This window comes from Nanorana parkeri, unplaced genomic scaffold (genome assembly GCF_000935625.1).
Source record: "Nanorana parkeri isolate BGI_ZX_2015 unplaced genomic scaffold, ASM93562v1 scaffold1178, whole genome shotgun sequence".
NCBI classification, from domain to species: Eukaryota; Metazoa; Chordata; class Amphibia; order Anura; family Dicroglossidae; genus Nanorana; species Nanorana parkeri.
This window is the reverse complement of record NW_017307446.1, coordinates 264,666-282,816: the sequence shown is the minus strand read 5'-3', so window position 1 is coordinate 282,816 and position 18,151 is coordinate 264,666. Positions and strand designations below refer to the sequence as shown.

General features: G+C 40.2%; 1 protein-coding gene across 1 annotated transcript in view; it reads right to left on the bottom strand.

The window, feature by feature from the left end:
* Positions 1-17,759, bottom strand: part of RHBDD1 (rhomboid domain containing 1) — a 48,950-nt gene extending 31,191 nt beyond the window's left edge. The window contains exons 1-2 of the mRNA XM_018568374.1: positions 17,268-17,759; positions 14,858-14,990 (exon numbers count right to left, since the gene is read on the bottom strand). Of these exons, the coding sequence (XP_018423876.1) occupies positions 14,858-14,990; positions 17,268-17,700 (566 nt within the window). The 5' untranslated portion in view covers positions 17,701-17,759. The remainder of the gene's footprint in view (positions 1-14,857; positions 14,991-17,267) is intronic.
* Between the last annotated feature and the right edge of the window lie 392 nt (positions 17,760-18,151).

Genomic DNA, 18,151 nt, shown 5'->3' with positions numbered 1-18,151 from the left:
ATATATATATATACACATACATACATACATACATACATACATACACACACACATACACACACGATTTATTTTTTTTCTACACTGCAGGGAAAAAAACCCTATGGAATATGTGCTTTCAGTGTCTGGAAATGACTGTGTAAAGTCCATTTACAAATGCGCACATACGATTTACACAACTTTAACCCAGATATTTAAACACATTTACACAGTCTGATCCAATTAGAAAATGTGTGAATCTTGGGTGAATGTTGTGTGGATTTTGGTTAAAAAAATGTAATAAATCCCCCTAGGACAAAGGTGCAAATTTGCCATCATAAGAAGTGCTGTTTGTGGATATGAACAGTTTGTATTGCATTTTGAGATAGATTTAAATATGTGTGTAGGCTACAGTAAACGTGCACTAATGGGAGTTCCTCCATATGGTCTTAACAAGCTTAACCGAGCAATCTCGCCAGTGTTACAGGCTGTACATTACTCCATCTTATCAAGCGAATATGTTAAATGGAAAAGTAAATGCCCTAGTGACATCCACCATAGAGTGGAAACATTCCAGAGATAAAAGAGCAAGCATAGACAAGCAGACAATGTAAGGAAATTAACATTATTCATCAATTACCAATCTGTCAGTGATTCATTTGTCTGCCTTGGATGGTTCCTCTAAAGCAGATGTGCACACATGTCCTACAAGTGCGAATAGGAGTCTTCTTCTTTAAAGCTACACGTTCTAAAGTGACAAAGGGCAAAGAAATATGGAAGATACCACTGTTGACTTGTTTTTTAATGTACGCATTCCTTGTTTCACTGCTTATAGAGTTCTTGATCTTAAAAAAGCATGAGCATATTACACCTGCAACTAAAACATGTTAGCAATGGCAATTCATTTATAAACTTATTTCACCTCATCACGAAGGTGCTCCATCTTAATAAGATATGGAGAATGTAAGCAACCATAGCAGTCATGTTTGTGGCAACCAGCTTGAGTATATATATTCTTTGCCACATGCTACTTCACCCTGCAGGAAGTAGTCACTGGAAAATGGATGATTGCAGCCATATTGAGGTTCATATGGTCAACAACACTCAGGTACACGGACATTTCATTTATACCTAGTTGGTATTAAATTGCATGAAGCGTGCCAAGAAAACATGATCTACATCATAACATCGTCATCAGCCAGAAAAGATAGTTTAATGGATTCATCGCTCAAATGAAAAAGTGTGCTCCTACCAACTACATGTTGCAGCATAAATCAGGATTTATGAGACCAAGTAATATGTTTCCAGTCCTCATTTGTCCTTTTTGTGATGATCAAATGCCCAATGGAACCTCATTTACTTGCTCTTAGCTGACAGGAGTAGACCCAGCATGAACGTCTGCTGTTGTAGCCTGCACTGATCATGGCTGTACATGTTCCCGCTTTGAGAGATGTCCTTCTGCACACCACTCTTGTAAGGAGCGGTTTTTAAAAAGACTTCCAGTCAGCTTGTACAAGTCTTGCCCTTCTTCTCTAATGTTTCTTATTTATGAGTATAGTGTTTAAAAAACAGTTTTAGAGATGCTGCCACCAGCACATCTGGCACCAAAAACATTCCCCGCTGTAACGTTTGGTTATTTAACTGAACCTATTGATTATGTCTGCATGCTTTTTGTATTGAACAGCAGTCTCATGACTCACTGTCTACAGCCAAATAGCTTCAGGGAAAAGTACCCAGGACATGTGCACTGCTGCAGGGAAATGTATCCAGGCCCTGTGGTACTGCTGCAGGGAAATGTATCCAGGCCCTGTGGTACTGCTGCAGGGAAATGTACCCAGGGCCTGGGGTAGTGCTGCAGAAAAATGTACCCAGGGGCTGGGGCACTGCTGCTGCAGGAAAATGTACCAGGGTTGGGGTACTGCTTCAGGGAAATGAACCCAAGGCCTGTGGTACTGTTGCGGGGAAATACACCCAGGACCTGTGGTACTGCTGCAGCGAAATATTACCAACCACTTATACTCATTGTTCTACTTTATACAGTACGTTGTTATAAAGACTAAGTACTACAAATTAGGACCAGAAACAAGTCTCTCAATGACTAGTGTATGTGCTTATCTAATGTTGATTATACACAGTTCCATCCAGTACCAACATTTTTGGTACAACTGTGCTACATTCTTATAGGTCAGAGATACTGCGTCATAGATAAAAGAGCAAGCATAGACAAGCAGACAATGTAAGGAAATTAACATTATTCATCAATTACCAATCTGTCAGTGATTCATTTGTCTGCCTTGGATGGTTCCTCTAAAGCAGATGTGCACACATGTCCTACAAGTGCGAATAGGAGTCTTCTTCTTTAAAGCTACACGTTCTAAAGTGACAAAGGGCAAAGAAATATGGAAGATACCACTGTTGACTTGTTTTTTAATGTACGCATTCCTTGTTTCACTGCTTATAGAGTTCTTGATCTTAAAAAAGCATGAGCATATTACACCTGCAACTAAAACATGTTAGCAATGGCAATTCATTTATAAACTTATTTCACCTCATCACGAAGGTGCTCCATCTTAATAAGATATGGAGAATGTAAGCAACCATAGCAGTCATGTTTGTGGCAACCAGCTTGAGTATATATATTCTTTGCCACATGCTACTTCACCCTGCAGGAAGTAGTCACTGGAAAATGGATGATTGCAGCCATATTGAGGTTCATATGGTCAACAACACTCAGGTACACGGACATTTCATTTATACCTAGTTGGTATTAAATTGCATGAAGCGTGCCAAGAAAACATGATCTACATCATAACATCGTCATCAGCCAGAAAAGATAGTTTAATGGATTCATCGCTCAAATGAAAAAGTGTGCTCCTACCAACTACATGTTGCAGCATAAATCAGGATTTATGAGACCAAGTAATATGTTTCCAGTCCTCATTTGTCCTTTTTGTGATGATCAAATGCCCAATGGAACCTCATTTACTTGCTCTTAGCTGACAGGAGTAGACCCAGCATGAACGTCTGCTGTTGTAGCCTGCACTGATCATGGCTGTACATGTTCCCGCTTTGAGAGATGTCCTTCTGCACACCACTCTTGTAAGGAGCGGTTTTTAAAAAGACTTCCAGTCAGCTTGTACAAGTCTTGCCCTTCTTCTCTAATGTTTCTTATTTATGAGTATAGTGTTTAAAAAACAGTTTTAGAGATGCTGCCACCAGCACATCTGGCACCAAAAACATTCCCCGCTGTAACGTTTGGTTATTTAACTGAACCTATTGATTATGTCTGCATGCTTTTTGTATTGAACAGCAGTCTCATGACTCACTGTCTACAGCCAAATAGCTTCAGGGAAAAGTACCCAGGACATGTGCACTGCTGCAGGGAAATGTATCCAGGCCCTGTGGTACTGCTGCAGGGAAATGTATCCAGGCCCTGTGGTACTGCTGCAGGGAAATGTACCCAGGGCCTGGGGTAGTGCTGCAGAAAAATGTACCCAGGGGCTGGGGCACTGCTGCTGCAGGAAAATGTACCAGGGTTGGGGTACTGCTTCAGGGAAATGAACCCAAGGCCTGTGGTACTGTTGCGGGGAAATACACCCAGGACCTGTGGTACTGCTGCAGCGAAATATTACCAACCACTTATACTCATTGTTCTACTTTATACAGTACGTTGTTATAAAGACTAAGTACTACAAATTAGGACCAGAAACAAGTCTCTCAATGACTAGTGTATGTGCTTATCTAATGTTGATTATACACAGTTCCATCCAGTACCAACATTTTTGGTACAACTGTGCTACATTCTTATAGGTCAGAGATACTGCGTCACACTCCGTCACACTCTTGTGACACAAGAAGTGCATATTCACAGGGGTGAGTGAATTTGTCAGTGCATTGAAGTACATCCTCAAGTACATCCTTTGAGCATCTTCAATAAGTTTACAAACTTCTAGATTGATGTAGTTATTAGGAGGGGATGGTACTTATGGAAATTCAGTATAGAAGTACATTTACTGTATATTTAGTTTTAGACCATAGATACCCTTTAGTTAAAAAAGTTAAACAATATTACATAAATTATACAGCATCTGCTTAGCTTAATGCTAGTGAGAAATATCTAACCCAAGTGTTAAGATTTATGAGGCACCAATTATGACTGGTTGAGCCCCTACATGAAGGTATGAAGGATAACATGGTAGACTGAAGCTACACAGGAGGAGATCTCATGTTGGAACATTTGGGTCTTCTATTGTTCTTAGCTGATGTGTAGAGTTAAGACATCCTACCTCATCCCCAATGTGCACTGAAAGGATAGTATGCTTTGAAGCTAGTAGTATACATCCTCATGTATTGCCATCTTCATAGCACTTCCATCCACAAAATGTTTAAATGCTTCAGTCATAGCTAGTGCAGCATCAGACATACTGTACATGTACATTCTATAATACATGTGTCACCTGTCTCAGGCTAAATACATATAAAAAAAATACATAACTAGAAGAAAAAAAAGATTCCAAACTATAAATATTTCTTTTATTACCATTTTTGATCGTCATACTCCCTGCCTGCCTTCTTTAACATATACAAACATCCCTCAGGCTTTCAGTGAACCCAATCTGCTTATTACTATGGATAACATATAGCATGTCACATGTAATGGACCACCAATGTTCTTATTAGTGTTGATGGGCCCACCAAGAAACTTGCCTTGGGACACCTACTGTTAGTTCAAAACTAATATATATATATAATAACAAAATGAACTGACTTTTATAGACAATAACATGCAATAAAGAATATCCTGGGATCTGTTTTGTGGTGTAAAGAAATAAAATAATACTTATCCATGTTTTATGTGGCAAGCAGCCAGCCGACAAGAATAATGGCTGATGTTTAAGTTGTGGTTTCTAAAACAAACACGGGTTTCATTTTTATCTTGATTATAATTATAGAATAGAGAAGTCAAGTGTTTGTTTTCCAAATATAAATTGCATTTATGTGTGTAGTTAAATATATATGTCTTATATATAGAGAATGTTGGAGCACAAATATCCCTATCTTTATTTTACAAACTAATAGTCCTATCAATCCACCATGTAATGGAGATGAACAAGGCAAACATGTTTTTGGGTATAGATATGCTTTAAACTTGTGTCTGAATTCACTTTAGAAAAGTGCTGCAAGACATGCAAATCAAGCACCCTAACAAGGCCATGGAAGCTTTAAAAAACATGTATACAACCAATTGGAAAGGACCTTTCAATGTTTGACTATTTAAGAGTTAAATTAGGTAAATTTTATTCTTTATGGATTTCTGCACTTCACCTAATCTTATTTCTCTTTGCATTGCCATATGAAAAGGGTTTTCCACTTTCAGCAAGAGAATGGACATTTCTCTACTTGCACCATCATGTTGACCAACATAAATCTTAGAACCTCTAATACTTGGCTAAGTTATTGAAGCCACTTGGCTTTTAATGTCTGGTAGAACAGTCTTCAACGTAAAAGTACTTGAAAGCAATAAAGATCAAGATGCAGCTCCACAAAAAGGCAGCTGTGAATATTGCAGAGCAGCGTACGGTAGCACAATACTGTGTGTTGCGGTGAAAAAAGTAGTGCATGCACTGCTTTTTTCCCACCATCCTGCAAAGCATGGTATTATAGCACCACACACTGCAATGCACTCACCGAGGGTGAGTTTATCTTCTTTATACGGTCCCCTAGAGGAAAAACAAGCAGTTAAACCTTGCAGTGCAGGGGTAGACCCACTGCAAGTGTTAATTTTTATTCTGCTTTCATGTATCTTTACACCGAGTTTACAACACATGTATTCTGTCAAAAGAGAACCATTATTTCTACATTTAACAGTGTGCTGTCCCAGCAAGTATTTGATCTGCTTGCATGGAAAGAGTCTATTGAAATAAATATACTTAAAAGATAATCATTATTGTTGGATAAATCTTAGTGTGCGGTAAGAGAATCAAAATATATAAATGTTATGAATGCTGTGTATGCTTCAGTAGCTTTGTTCTAATAAATTACCTTATGTTAAAGACCAACAAATTACTACTGATATATGATGGAAAAACACAGCAGTTTTACCCACATGCCTCCAAGTAGTTTACAGCTGAGCATTTCTTAGGCTGTAATCCTGTCCCCCAAAAGCTGTTATTCACTCATATTAGGTGTTTACTTACAGCTGGTCAAGAATAATGCATGGAGGAGGTAAATGAGCAAAATTTACTTTTATGCAGACATGACTGCTGTGGAAGTAATCTTAGCCCTGACACTCATCTTCTGTTCCCGACTGCCCTATGGATGCAGGTACCTTATTTTCTTAATTACTCTAAAATCGAAACCTATGAAAATTCAGACAGTGTTCTCATGTTCTGAACACAGCCCCATGTATGTCTCAGAAAATGAGGCTATACGGTAGAGATTCATATGATTATGCATTACAGTTAAACCATGGAGAACTTAGAATAGCTTGCTGAATATTATTCAAGCTGGAATTCATAAAACTAAGGCTGAGCCAATCAATGTTTACAGTTTGAGATTAATAAGGTGGTCTTTTTTTTTTTTTTTAACCCGGGGTTTTGTCTATGACAGCCTGGGCCCACATGTGTGCGAGCATCACCTGAGGTCTGCAGTGGACAGCGTGAGCGGTAAGGCAAGTACTGCAGTAGAAGCTGCTTTTTTTGTATTTTGAATGGCGCAAGGCAACATATTTAAAAAAAAAAAAAAAAAGGAGAGATAAAACCTGTACATTTACAAAGCAGATACATCTGTACATTTATGACCCAATGCACTCCCCCCTCACGACTTTAGTGTTCTACAGTGTACTGCTCAACCAAGATCTGCACTGAGCTCTACTCCGCCAAGATCTGCACTGAGCTCTACTCCGCCAAGATCTTCACTGAGCTCTACTCCGCCAAGATCTTCACTGAGCTCTACTCCGCCAAGATCTTCACTGAGCTCTACTCCGCCAAGATCTTCACTGAGCTCTACTCCGCCAAGATCTTCACTGAGCTCAACTCCGCCAAGATCTTCACTGTGCTCTACTCCGCCAAGATCTTTACTGTGCTCTACACCACCAAGATCTTCACTGTGCTCTACTCCGCCAAGATCTTCAGGTTGACAGGGTCATACTTGTTTTACATGAGCACTGAGACTGGCATCTAATGTGTGGTCTACGGCTGTCAGAGCTCACAGATTACATTGGGAGAGTGGCTTCCCAGGTGCAATTTGTGGCTGTGGTGGGTTGGTGGTCTCAGCTACAACACCCGCACTCACCTCCTCTGGAAGGTACTTCTTCTGCTTATAACTTAGCTTGGCCCTGAGTGCTTCTAAAATATTGCAGGACGAAGGTAAATATTGATCCTAAAAATATCCCCAAAGACAGCAAATTAATACTGCTAAAGTATCGAAGGACCCTGGAAATCAATATTGTTATAAATATTCCAGAACCTTGGAAACCAGTATTCCTAAAAATATTCCAGAACCTGAGGGAGGGGTATGCATGTATGTGAAAAACGTTCCAAATGTGAACATACGAGATGACCTCACGACAGAGAGTTGCGATGGTGTTGACTCTTTGTGGCTAGAACTAGATAAGACTGAAGCTAGTTGTAAACTAATTGTGGATGTGTGTTATAAACCCCCAAACATAAGGGAAGAAGAGGAGGCTCACCTACATTCCCAAATAGAAATAGCTTGGAAGAAGGGAAATGTAGATATAGTGGGCGACTTCAATTATCCGGACATTGATTGGCTAAATGGAACCACTCATTCAATAAAGGCTGGCCATTTCCTAAACCTGTTGCGGAGCAATTTCATGGATAAGATGGTTGATGTCCCAACCAGGAAGAATGATATACTAGATTTATTAATTTTAAATAATGCGGACCTAGTTGCAGACATAGCGATTAGGGATACACAGGATGATTCATTTTAATGTTGGGTACACAAAAGAGAAGTGTGTTGATTTGACAAGAAAGCTAAATTTTGAAAAGGCAAACTTCGATAAGCTTCGTCATCTGGTGTATGAAACTAAAATGGGACAAATTATTTCCAACACTGACGAGAAGTGGGATTGTTTTAAGAATACATTGCACAATGCTATTAACAAGTGCATACCATTGGGTAACAAAAATAAAAGATTGAGAACTAAGCCTGCATGGCTAAATAAAACGGTAAGACAACTGATTAAAGATAAGAAGCTGGCATTTAAAAAATATAAGATGAAGAGGTCTGCACTGGCATTTCAGAGCTACAAGGAATGCAATAGGAGACATCGCCACAGTCTGTAAGAAGAACCCCCAAAAATGATTCCAACGTATAAACAGTAAAAAGGTAAGAAAAGAGCAGGTAGGCCCAATAAAAGATGAGAATGAGAGATTAAATCACAAATGACAGGGAGAAGGCTGAGGTATTAAATTAATTCTTCTCCTCAGTATACACTCAAGAAAAAGACAGGTTTAGTGGAGATAAGAATCTGAGTAATTTAGTGCGTAAGATACTAAAATTGGGAAGGTAATAGACACAAGCGTAGACATTATAACATTACAGGAGGACCAGGATAAAATAGGGGAGTGGGCAACTACATGGCAGATTAAGTTGAATGTTAAAAAAATGTAAAGTACTGCATTTTGGGGCTAAAAATAGGCAAGTGGAGTACACATTAATGGGAACTCAGAAATGAAAACAGATTTGGGGGTCATAGTCGACTACAGATTGAAAAACAGCATGCAATGCCAGGTTGTAACAAACAAAGCTAGCAAAGTACTGTCATGCCTAAGAAAGGGAATGTACTTTAGAGACAAAGCAAAAATGTTGCCACTTTATAGATCCCTGGTTCAGCCTCATCTCGAGTATGCGGTTCAATTTTGGTCAGCAATCCACAGAAAGGATGTCCTTGAGCTGGAGAGAGTCCAGAGAAGGGCAACAAAACTAATTAAAGGGCTGGAGGACCAAAGCTATGAGACAAGGTTGCTAAATTTAAACGGGTTCATGCTGGAAGTGAGGAGATTAAGGGGGGGACATGATTTTGATGTACAAAATGTTTAGGGTTGATGGCAACATACACAATAAACTTTTTACTGTAAACTCCATAACAAAGACTAGAGGCCACTTAAAATTAGTGGAGAAAAGATTTAACCACAAAGGACATAGGGGCTTCTTTACAGTTAGAGCGGTTAGGGTCCGGAACTCGCTGCCACAAGCAGTGGTATCAGCAGAGAGTATGGAATAATTCAAAAATCATTTAAATACCTTCCTCAGAGACCATAACGTACAGGGGTATACAGGTACTCTTAAAAACTAGACCACACAGGGACTCATATACACACACACACACGCACGCACGCACAAACACACACAAAGTTTGAACTTATTCCATCTCAAATACTATGTAACCTTGGGAACCAGATGCTTGGAAACCAATATTCCTAGAAATAATGCAGATGCTTGGAAACCAGAATTCCTACAAATATGCAGGGCCCAGGAAATCAATATACTTAAATATATCAGGGCCCTGGAAACCAATATTTCTATAAATATCCTAGGAACCTGGAAAACTATTTTCCTAAAAATATTCCAGAACCTCAGAAACCGTAATTCCTAAACATATTCGAGAAGCTTGCAAACCAATACTCCTTAAATATTTCAGAACCATGGAAAACAATATTCCTATATATACACTTTATTGCCAAAAGTATTGCGACACCCCTCCAAATCATTGGATTCAGTGTTCCGTGAAATTTCCTTGCTACTAAATATTCCACGGTCATTTAACAAAGTGGAAGCAACTAGGAACAACAGAAACTCAGCCATGAAGTGGTGGGCCACGTAAAATGACAGAGTGGGGTCGGTGCATGCTGAAGTGCACAGTGCGCAGAAGTCGCCAACAGTCTGCAGAGTCAATAGCTACAGACCTCCAAACTTCGTGTGGCCTTCAGATTGGCACAACAACAGTGCGAAGAGAGCTTCATGGAATGGTTTTCCATGGCCAAGCAGCTGCATCCAAGCCTTACATCACCAAGTGCAATGCAAAGCGTCAGATGCATGATAAAAATACACACATGGCTTGGAGGAAAGAAAGCATATGGTAGCTCTTTAACGTTAGGCTGTGTACACCGGTCAGATTTAATATTCCAGATAGAGGTATGTTCACATTTTATATAACAATATGAGTTATGGCAAGCTAACAGATATTTTCCTCTCATCTTTTGTGCAGACAAATGATGACATTCCTGTGGAAAAAATGCACATTTTCAATGCTGCCGCCTGTGGCAATGTTTGTTCTCCAGCCTTTTACACTAAGTGAGATTGATGGTTTTAGTTTATTCACACATGTAACATGAATCACCAGGTTGCTCTGCAGCGTTAAAAAAAACAAGGTAGACATTCTAGCGAGGGGTGGGAAATGAGAGCCTGAAGTCAAGTTAATTTACTAGTACCTAATCTTGACAGATACATATCTTCTATTTCCTCCTTGTATGATTCACGCCGCAACTGGACTCTAGAGAAGGAGACATGTTCTCTGGAGTGACGAATCACACTTCTGTCTGGCAATCCGATGGACATGTCTGGGTTTGGCGGTTGTCAGGAGAACTGTACGGACTAAGACTGGGATGCCGTTAAAGTTCATGTGCATGTAAAGGCAGGCGTCCCAATACTTTTGGCATTGTAGTGTATTTCAGAAGCTTGGAAAACAATATTCTTCATATCTCAGGGCCCAGGAAAATATTCCTAAATATATCAGAGCCCTAGAAAACAATATTCCTATAAATATTCTAGGACTTTGAAAACCAACATCCCTAAAAATAAATGTCAGGACCCAAACCAAAGCTTCTAGAACAGACTCTGAACAGTATCTATATAGCATGCTTACTCAGCCAGGTCATCTGTAAAACTTGTGTAAAGTCTTGTTATTGTATCATCCCAATTCCCTTTTCCACACCTATTTCGTCATAACAAGGGATAAAAATACACACATGGCTTGGAGGAAAGAAAGCATATGGTAGCTCTTTAACGTTAGGCTGTGTACACCGGTCAGATTTAATATTCCAGATAGAGGTATGTTCACATTTTATATAACAATATGAGTTATGGCAAGCTAACAGATATTTTCCTCTCATCTTTTGTGCAGACAAATGATGACATTCCTGTGGAAAAAATGCACATTTTCAATGCTGCCGCCTGTGGCAATGTTTGTTCTCCAGCCTTTTACACTAAGTGAGATTGATGGTTTTAGTTTATTCACACATGTAACATGAATCACCAGGTTGCTCTGCAGCGTTAAAAAAAACAAGGTAGACATTCTAGCGAGGGGTGGGAAATGAGAGCCTGAAGTCAAGTTAATTTACTAGTACCTAATCTTGACAGATACATATCTTCTATTTCCTCCTTGTATGATTCACCTGCTCTTACCAAAACCTCAACAGCATTTGTTTGTAACCAGCAGTCTTCCAGTGGCCCCATTTCAGTTCTAAAGCTTCCTGCATCCTTTGCCGGCTTGCTGGACTGTGAAAGAGAATCCTTAAACACTGTCCAATGAGTAGGCAGGCGACACAGGAATGTTCTAAAAGCTGAAACAGGATATAGTAGCGCGATCTTCCTGGTCGTGCTAATTGGCAGAACATAATTATAAATGTTATGTCAGATAAAGCACTTCACATATACAGTGTGTATTTCAACTGTATGTTTAGCAATTTGCCTGGAGTCTGGTTTGATATGCACGTCCATTTATCCAAAACATTTATCTTACTATCTTTGATTCCATTTGTGTCGATGTCAAGTTTCTTTCATCAGCGGGATTCTCACAAATTAATAGCCTCAGGTAAGATAAAGTAACATTTCCCACACCTAGCAATCTGTGTATTTACAAACATGGCCTAAAACAGTGGTTCTCAACCTGTTTAACCTCAGGACCCACATTTGTCCTCGGTCATTAAGTTGCGACCTAAGGCACACTGCAATGGAACGCACCGCAGTGTGGGTTGCAGTGCTGTGATGGAGCTTCATCCATACGTGCATTGCCTGTTCTGCTCACATGTGCGCCTGTAGATGTGCCGGGAGCCAGAATGTGATGTCACCCCGGTCCAGGCACCTCAACAGGACACTTGCGAGGGAGCTGTAACTAATGCATGTATTGAGGGAGCTCCTTCGTGGCCATACCCCCATCCCATTAAACTTTAAGAGGACACTCTGCACCGGGCAGCATATTTTGAATGGCTGCTTGGTGTAAGAATGGACAGTGCTGCGCTAGGGGGAGGCTGAGAAACCTCTCGCCTAGAAAAGTGTAAGGCATGCGGTGACCCGCTGAACACGGGGTCGCGACCCACCAGTTGAGAACCAAGGGTCTAAAGAACCTTATAGAAGATGCTACCACTATAACACAAGCTGAAAAAAGAATTCTCACAGCTTTGTTCAACAGAACAGGAGACAAGAACTGCTCAAGGATAACACCCATTTTACCCTACAGGGTCATATGCTTTTGTTATAAGATCCAGTACAAGCAGTACAGGACAGAATTCTAGAGCTACACTATAACATCACCAAATTCGTATGCATTTAAAGCTGAACTCTAGGGAGATATAAAAGACAGAAATGAATGTAGCTCTGTAATCATTAATACAGGGCTGGATATTTCTCACTGAGATCTAGGAGCAATCTGGAAAAAGTTGGGAGCCATCAAAATACAGCCGGTCACCATGGCAACCAGTATTTCTTTATGTTATTTGACTTCTATATTCACACACATATACAACTACTTAGTAAATTCTGTGTAAATCTATATGAATAGAACTCACTCAGACACATCCTGCCACCATTCTCCTGTTTTTAGACATTTACAAATACTTTACTAAAGAATTAATACACATTCCCTGCGTGCAAACACATAACTGATGTACAGTGCTGTCTGCGCGGACACACATAACTGATGTACAGTGTCCCATGTGCGCGCGCGCGCACACACACACATAACTGATGTACAGTGTCCCCTGCGTGCACACACATAACTGATGTACAATGTCCCCTGCGTGCACACACATAACTGATGTACAGTGTCCCCTGCACACACTCACATAATTGATGTACAATGTCCCCTGCAGGCAAGCACACACATAACTGATGTACAGTGTCCCCTACACGCACGCACACACATAACTGATGTACAGTGTCCCCTGTGTGCACACACATAACTGATGCACAGTGTCCCCTGCGCACACACAGCTGATGCATAGAGTCCCCTACACCCACACACATCTCTAACTGATGCATAGTGTCCCCTGCGCCAACACACACACATAACTGATGCACAGCATCCCCTACATGCAAACACACATTTGTCTACTAAACAACATAGCTCAGAGACGGGGAAAATAGCACAATGTGCCAATACTGTGTTGTACAGTGCAAGGAGCATACTGATAGGAGGATGGAGCAGAGTGACAGAGATATCAGCTCATCAGCGTGCTGCTTCTCCTTTCACTATCCAGTCACAGGCTGGGGGTGGGAAGGAAATCTGGAAGTGAAAATGCAACAGAAATCATGTCCCCTCGGGTGCCAGGCAGCACTACGCTGTGTGGTAGAGCTGTGTAAGTCCCTGAACCGAATGGACAGAAATAGAAATCCTTTGACAGGTAAAAACAGCTCTCATATATGTATTTCATCTGTGTAGTTAGAAGTTTTCCTGGAGTCCAGCTTTAATTGTTCTACTTTGATATTACATCAACACCAGCTGCTTGTATTAGGCCAAATAACAGTGTTTATTCATAAAGAAATACATTACACAAGATCTTATATTTCCTAAGCCAAAGCAGAAAATAAAAAAATAAAATATATGTTTCTCATAATAAATTCCCACGTTTCCTAAAACAAGTGCTGTGTGGATTAACCCTTTAAAGCAGAACTCCGGGCAAATCAAATCTTGACCCTTGCACTGGGGCTACTGCAACCCTGCAAGGGTTAAAAGAGAACTCTGGGGTAAGTGTTTTCCCCCCATAGCCAGTCTCCAGATCTTAACCCCATAGAAAACCTTTGGAGGGAGTTGAAAGTCCGTGTTGCCCAGCGACAGCCCCAAAACATCACTGCTCTAGAGGAGATCTGCATGGAGGAATGGGCCAACATACCAGCAACAGTGTGTGCCAACCTTGTGAAGACGTACAGGACACGTTTGACCTCTGTCATTGCCAACAAAGGATATATAACAAAGTATTGAGATGACCTTTTGATATTGACCAAATACTTATTTTCCACCATAATTTGCAAATAAATTCGTTCCAAATCAGCCAATGTGATTTGTCTGGATTTGTTTTCTCATTTTGTCTCTCATAGTTGAGGTCTACCTATGATGCCAATTACAGGCCTCTCTCATCTTTTTAAGTGGGAGAACTTTTTTGCCCCACTGTATACCGGCGTTAGCTCACCTCTCGATCCTGTCACAGCTCTCTGCCGTGACAGGGGAGGGGCTGATTCCCCCCTCCCCGCTCCGCCAGCGCTGACTGGCGGAACGGATGGGGGAGGGGGCGGGTACAGCTGGCTCTGCCTCTAGATAGGCAGGGCCAGCTGTCAGTCACGCAGCTGGGCGGATCCCGGCACAATTGTCGGGATGCGCTTCAGCTGCGGCGTCTTAGTATACCGCGAGCTACAGCTCGCGGTCTACTGAGCCTAGGGTGACGGGAGGACGCTAGTTTGTGTCCTCCTGTTACCCTAAGGAGAACTATGGGGAAAAGCCTTAACCCCATAGTTCTCCTTTAAGACTTGATTTGCCTGGAGTTATCCTTCAATTATTGAGAGGTGACTATGGGTATGATACACAGGTTAAGTACAATTTTAGAGAACACAAATAAAGATGATATAATATGAAGTCACTTACCCTGGGGAAAGTATATGAATTGCCACTAGCTCGGCCCAGCAAGCATACTTGTTAGGAACTTGGAATCCAAATACATTGGTTGAGCCTCCAGGGTGATAATGATTATTCAGAACCTTTAAAGCAAAAAGTACCCCTAAATGTAAACATTAAGTAAAAAATAATTACTTTCAGCACACAGGTAATAAGAAAACAAAATGACAAAATTAGTCAGAAGGAATACAATTGCTAAAGAGAAATACCTGTCGTCATCAGTGCCCGTCGCAGTCCCTTAGTCCCTGTCTATGGTTATATTATATAATATATAATGTCTATCAATGTCAGGCAATCCCAATACTTTTAAAATGTATCACAAGGAATTTTAGACCTATAACCTGTAAATGTAAAAGCATCTGACTTGCAAGTTGTACTTTAATAGGAATACCCCTATGGATAGAACTCACAGATAATAGATTCATCATAGGGGTTTCTTATTCCATATATTTATCCTATTCCAATACTGAAGCTCCTTAAGGTCCATGCAATCCTATTTGTTTGACATGATATGCACACTAAATGTGCCTTAAATGGAATAAAGTATTCCAGTAATAAAGGCAACATGGAGGCTGCCAATGCTGACCCACTTGTTTTAGTACTTTAAAGTGGAACTTTATCCCCAGCTATGCATGCTGATATGAAATCATTTTACATGTATTAGTTAAATAAACATACTTTTATTTTACTTACAATTACTGTTTCTCCACTTCCTGATCCTCTCAGGCATTGGTGGTGTAGCCCATGCCTAAGAAATGCATCCTGAGAAGATTACATCAGCAGAGCATTGCTGTGAAATCTCATCTGTAAACTGCTAAATCTCACAAGATTTCAGGCAAAGGAATTGTTCCCCTTGAGATGATGTGCATGGGCACATGTCCTAGTCACAAATGCCAGAGTTCCAGGAAGTAAAGGGAGATGGATTAATCTGCCCTTAGTGAAAATGGCCACCATTAGAAGAATGTGGAGGCAAAAAAAAAGGTATGCAAAGAATGTAAAAAAAACTTCAATTCTATAAGTATTTGTTTGTAGATTGCTATTACTAAACATTTCTAAAAGGTGTCTCTGTTGTCATTTTGAAGATAGGGGTAAAGTTCCTCTTTAGGTCACATACCTGAAACAAGTATGCAGATGAGAATTTTGGATGTCTCTAATAAACATATATCCTCTGCTGCAGCCTAAAAGTCTGTTCTTGAATGGACTAGTAGTTTTTGATGCAAGTACTCTGTTCTACAATTCATTGGAGTCTATACCATCCTGGGTGTTCATTGCCCCAACCCTCTCTCCCAGTTCTACAGTAAAGTTCTTCAGCATCTTATATTACATAGTTACATAGTATTTGAGGTTGAATAAAGACATTAGTCCATCAAGTCCAACCTATTAGGATCTCATTCTAGGAGTACCTGTACCCCTGTATATTACGGTCCCTTAAGAAATCGTCCAAAAGTTTCTTGAACAATTCCACATTATTTGCTGAAATCACCGCCTGTGGCAGTGAGTTCCAGACCCTAACTGATCTAACTGAAGAACCCCTGAAGAGTTTTTGTAACGGAGTTAATTTTAAACAGTTTATCGCTAATGTTGCTACCACCATTAAACATTTTGTACATGGAAATCATATCCCCCCTTAATCTCCTCACCTCTAATGTGAACATGTTTAAATTTAGTAGCCTCGTCTCGTAGCTCTGGTCCTCCATACCCCTAATTAGTTTGGTTGCCCTTCGCTGGACTTTTTCCAACTCAAGGACATCTTTTCTTAGTACTGGTGACCAGAACTGGACCGCGTACTCCAGATGAGGTCGAACCAATGATCTATAAAGTGGCAAAATTATAGACTTGTCCCTGCAATACATCCCCTTTTTAATACAGGACAAGACCTGTATTCTGTTTGGACTTCAGTTTGTTGGTTGCCACAATAGGATTGGTAAGTTCTATTGGGGCAGTAATATTGTTAAAATCCCTAGACAGGCTAGGAAGAAACTTTTATTCCACCTTAGAGTGACTTCATTTTATTTGCTTTACTACTCTCTGGAGGTGGTGGTGACATGAAATACAAGGTTAGGTTTTAAACATATTCCCTATTTGTTTCAGTGATTCTGTCCCTGATAGTAAAAGAAAACAATATGGAGGGCGGTGAAGCCACTGATCTGACTCAGTCAGTCATATACAGTATATAAATTCAAACTTGCTAGCTATTAAGCTCCTGAAAACACAAGCGATTTCTGCTCTGCTAAGCACATGCCCAAAAACATGTGAAAAAAAGCTTTATCTTCTGGTGCATGTAAAAATACAAAATGTTTCATACGCAATATTTCATCTGTGGAGATAGATAGATAGATAGATAGATATAGATAGATAGATAGATAGATAGATTTTATACCTGAGAATCCCACAGCACATTGCATTTTATAGGCTGGGTCATTCATATATTCAGCCAGGAGTAACTGAACCAGAACATAAACCACGCCAATCAGTTGTGAGAAGGCTGCAACTATTACAGCAAACGACACACTCCCCAGCCTCTTCTCCAGCTTTGTTCCTTTCCATAAGAGTGACACCATATTAAAATATAGATGCCAGTCATCAACATGGTGAAAAGGTGAGAGAAGCAAACGTTCCCAGTCCCTGTGGTGGAAACCTTCATGTACGCTGATACAAACATAAAGCAGGGGTTTCAAGGGGTTTAAAAAGAGATAAATATTAAGTCCCAGCAGGGCCAAAGTCACGGGAGGAATGTTATTAAACCCAAACTGATAAATCTGGGCAAACAACAGCAGAAGCCCGGTATTTGCTCCTCTTTGTCTTCTCTGCATTGTGGTACTTTCTTTGATTTATCGATACAGAACTGAATGTGACAAAGTCATATACTGCTGCATCTAGAAGATAAAATGCAATGCATTAGTATAAACAGTCTTACAAATACAATATATTATTATAAAAATAAGGCAATACAAAAATCTGATTCTACTCTTACTAATAATTGCCTTTCCTGAATTTCTGTACAACAGTCCAGAACTGGAAAAGACAGCCCATGTCTATCTTTTGAGGAAGAAAGTAGAGTTCAATGATCGTGCACTTCAGTGTTTTCTAAAAAATAATGGTTTCTTTACGCCTGTCCACTCTGGTGTGCTGTGTTAATGCACTTTATGTTGTGTGTAACCTCCACTGTGTTAAAGCAGCCTACTCATTAGAATGTACCAGAGCAGATGAGACAACATACCGTATTTTGCGCTCCATAAAGGCGCACCTGACCATAGGATGCAG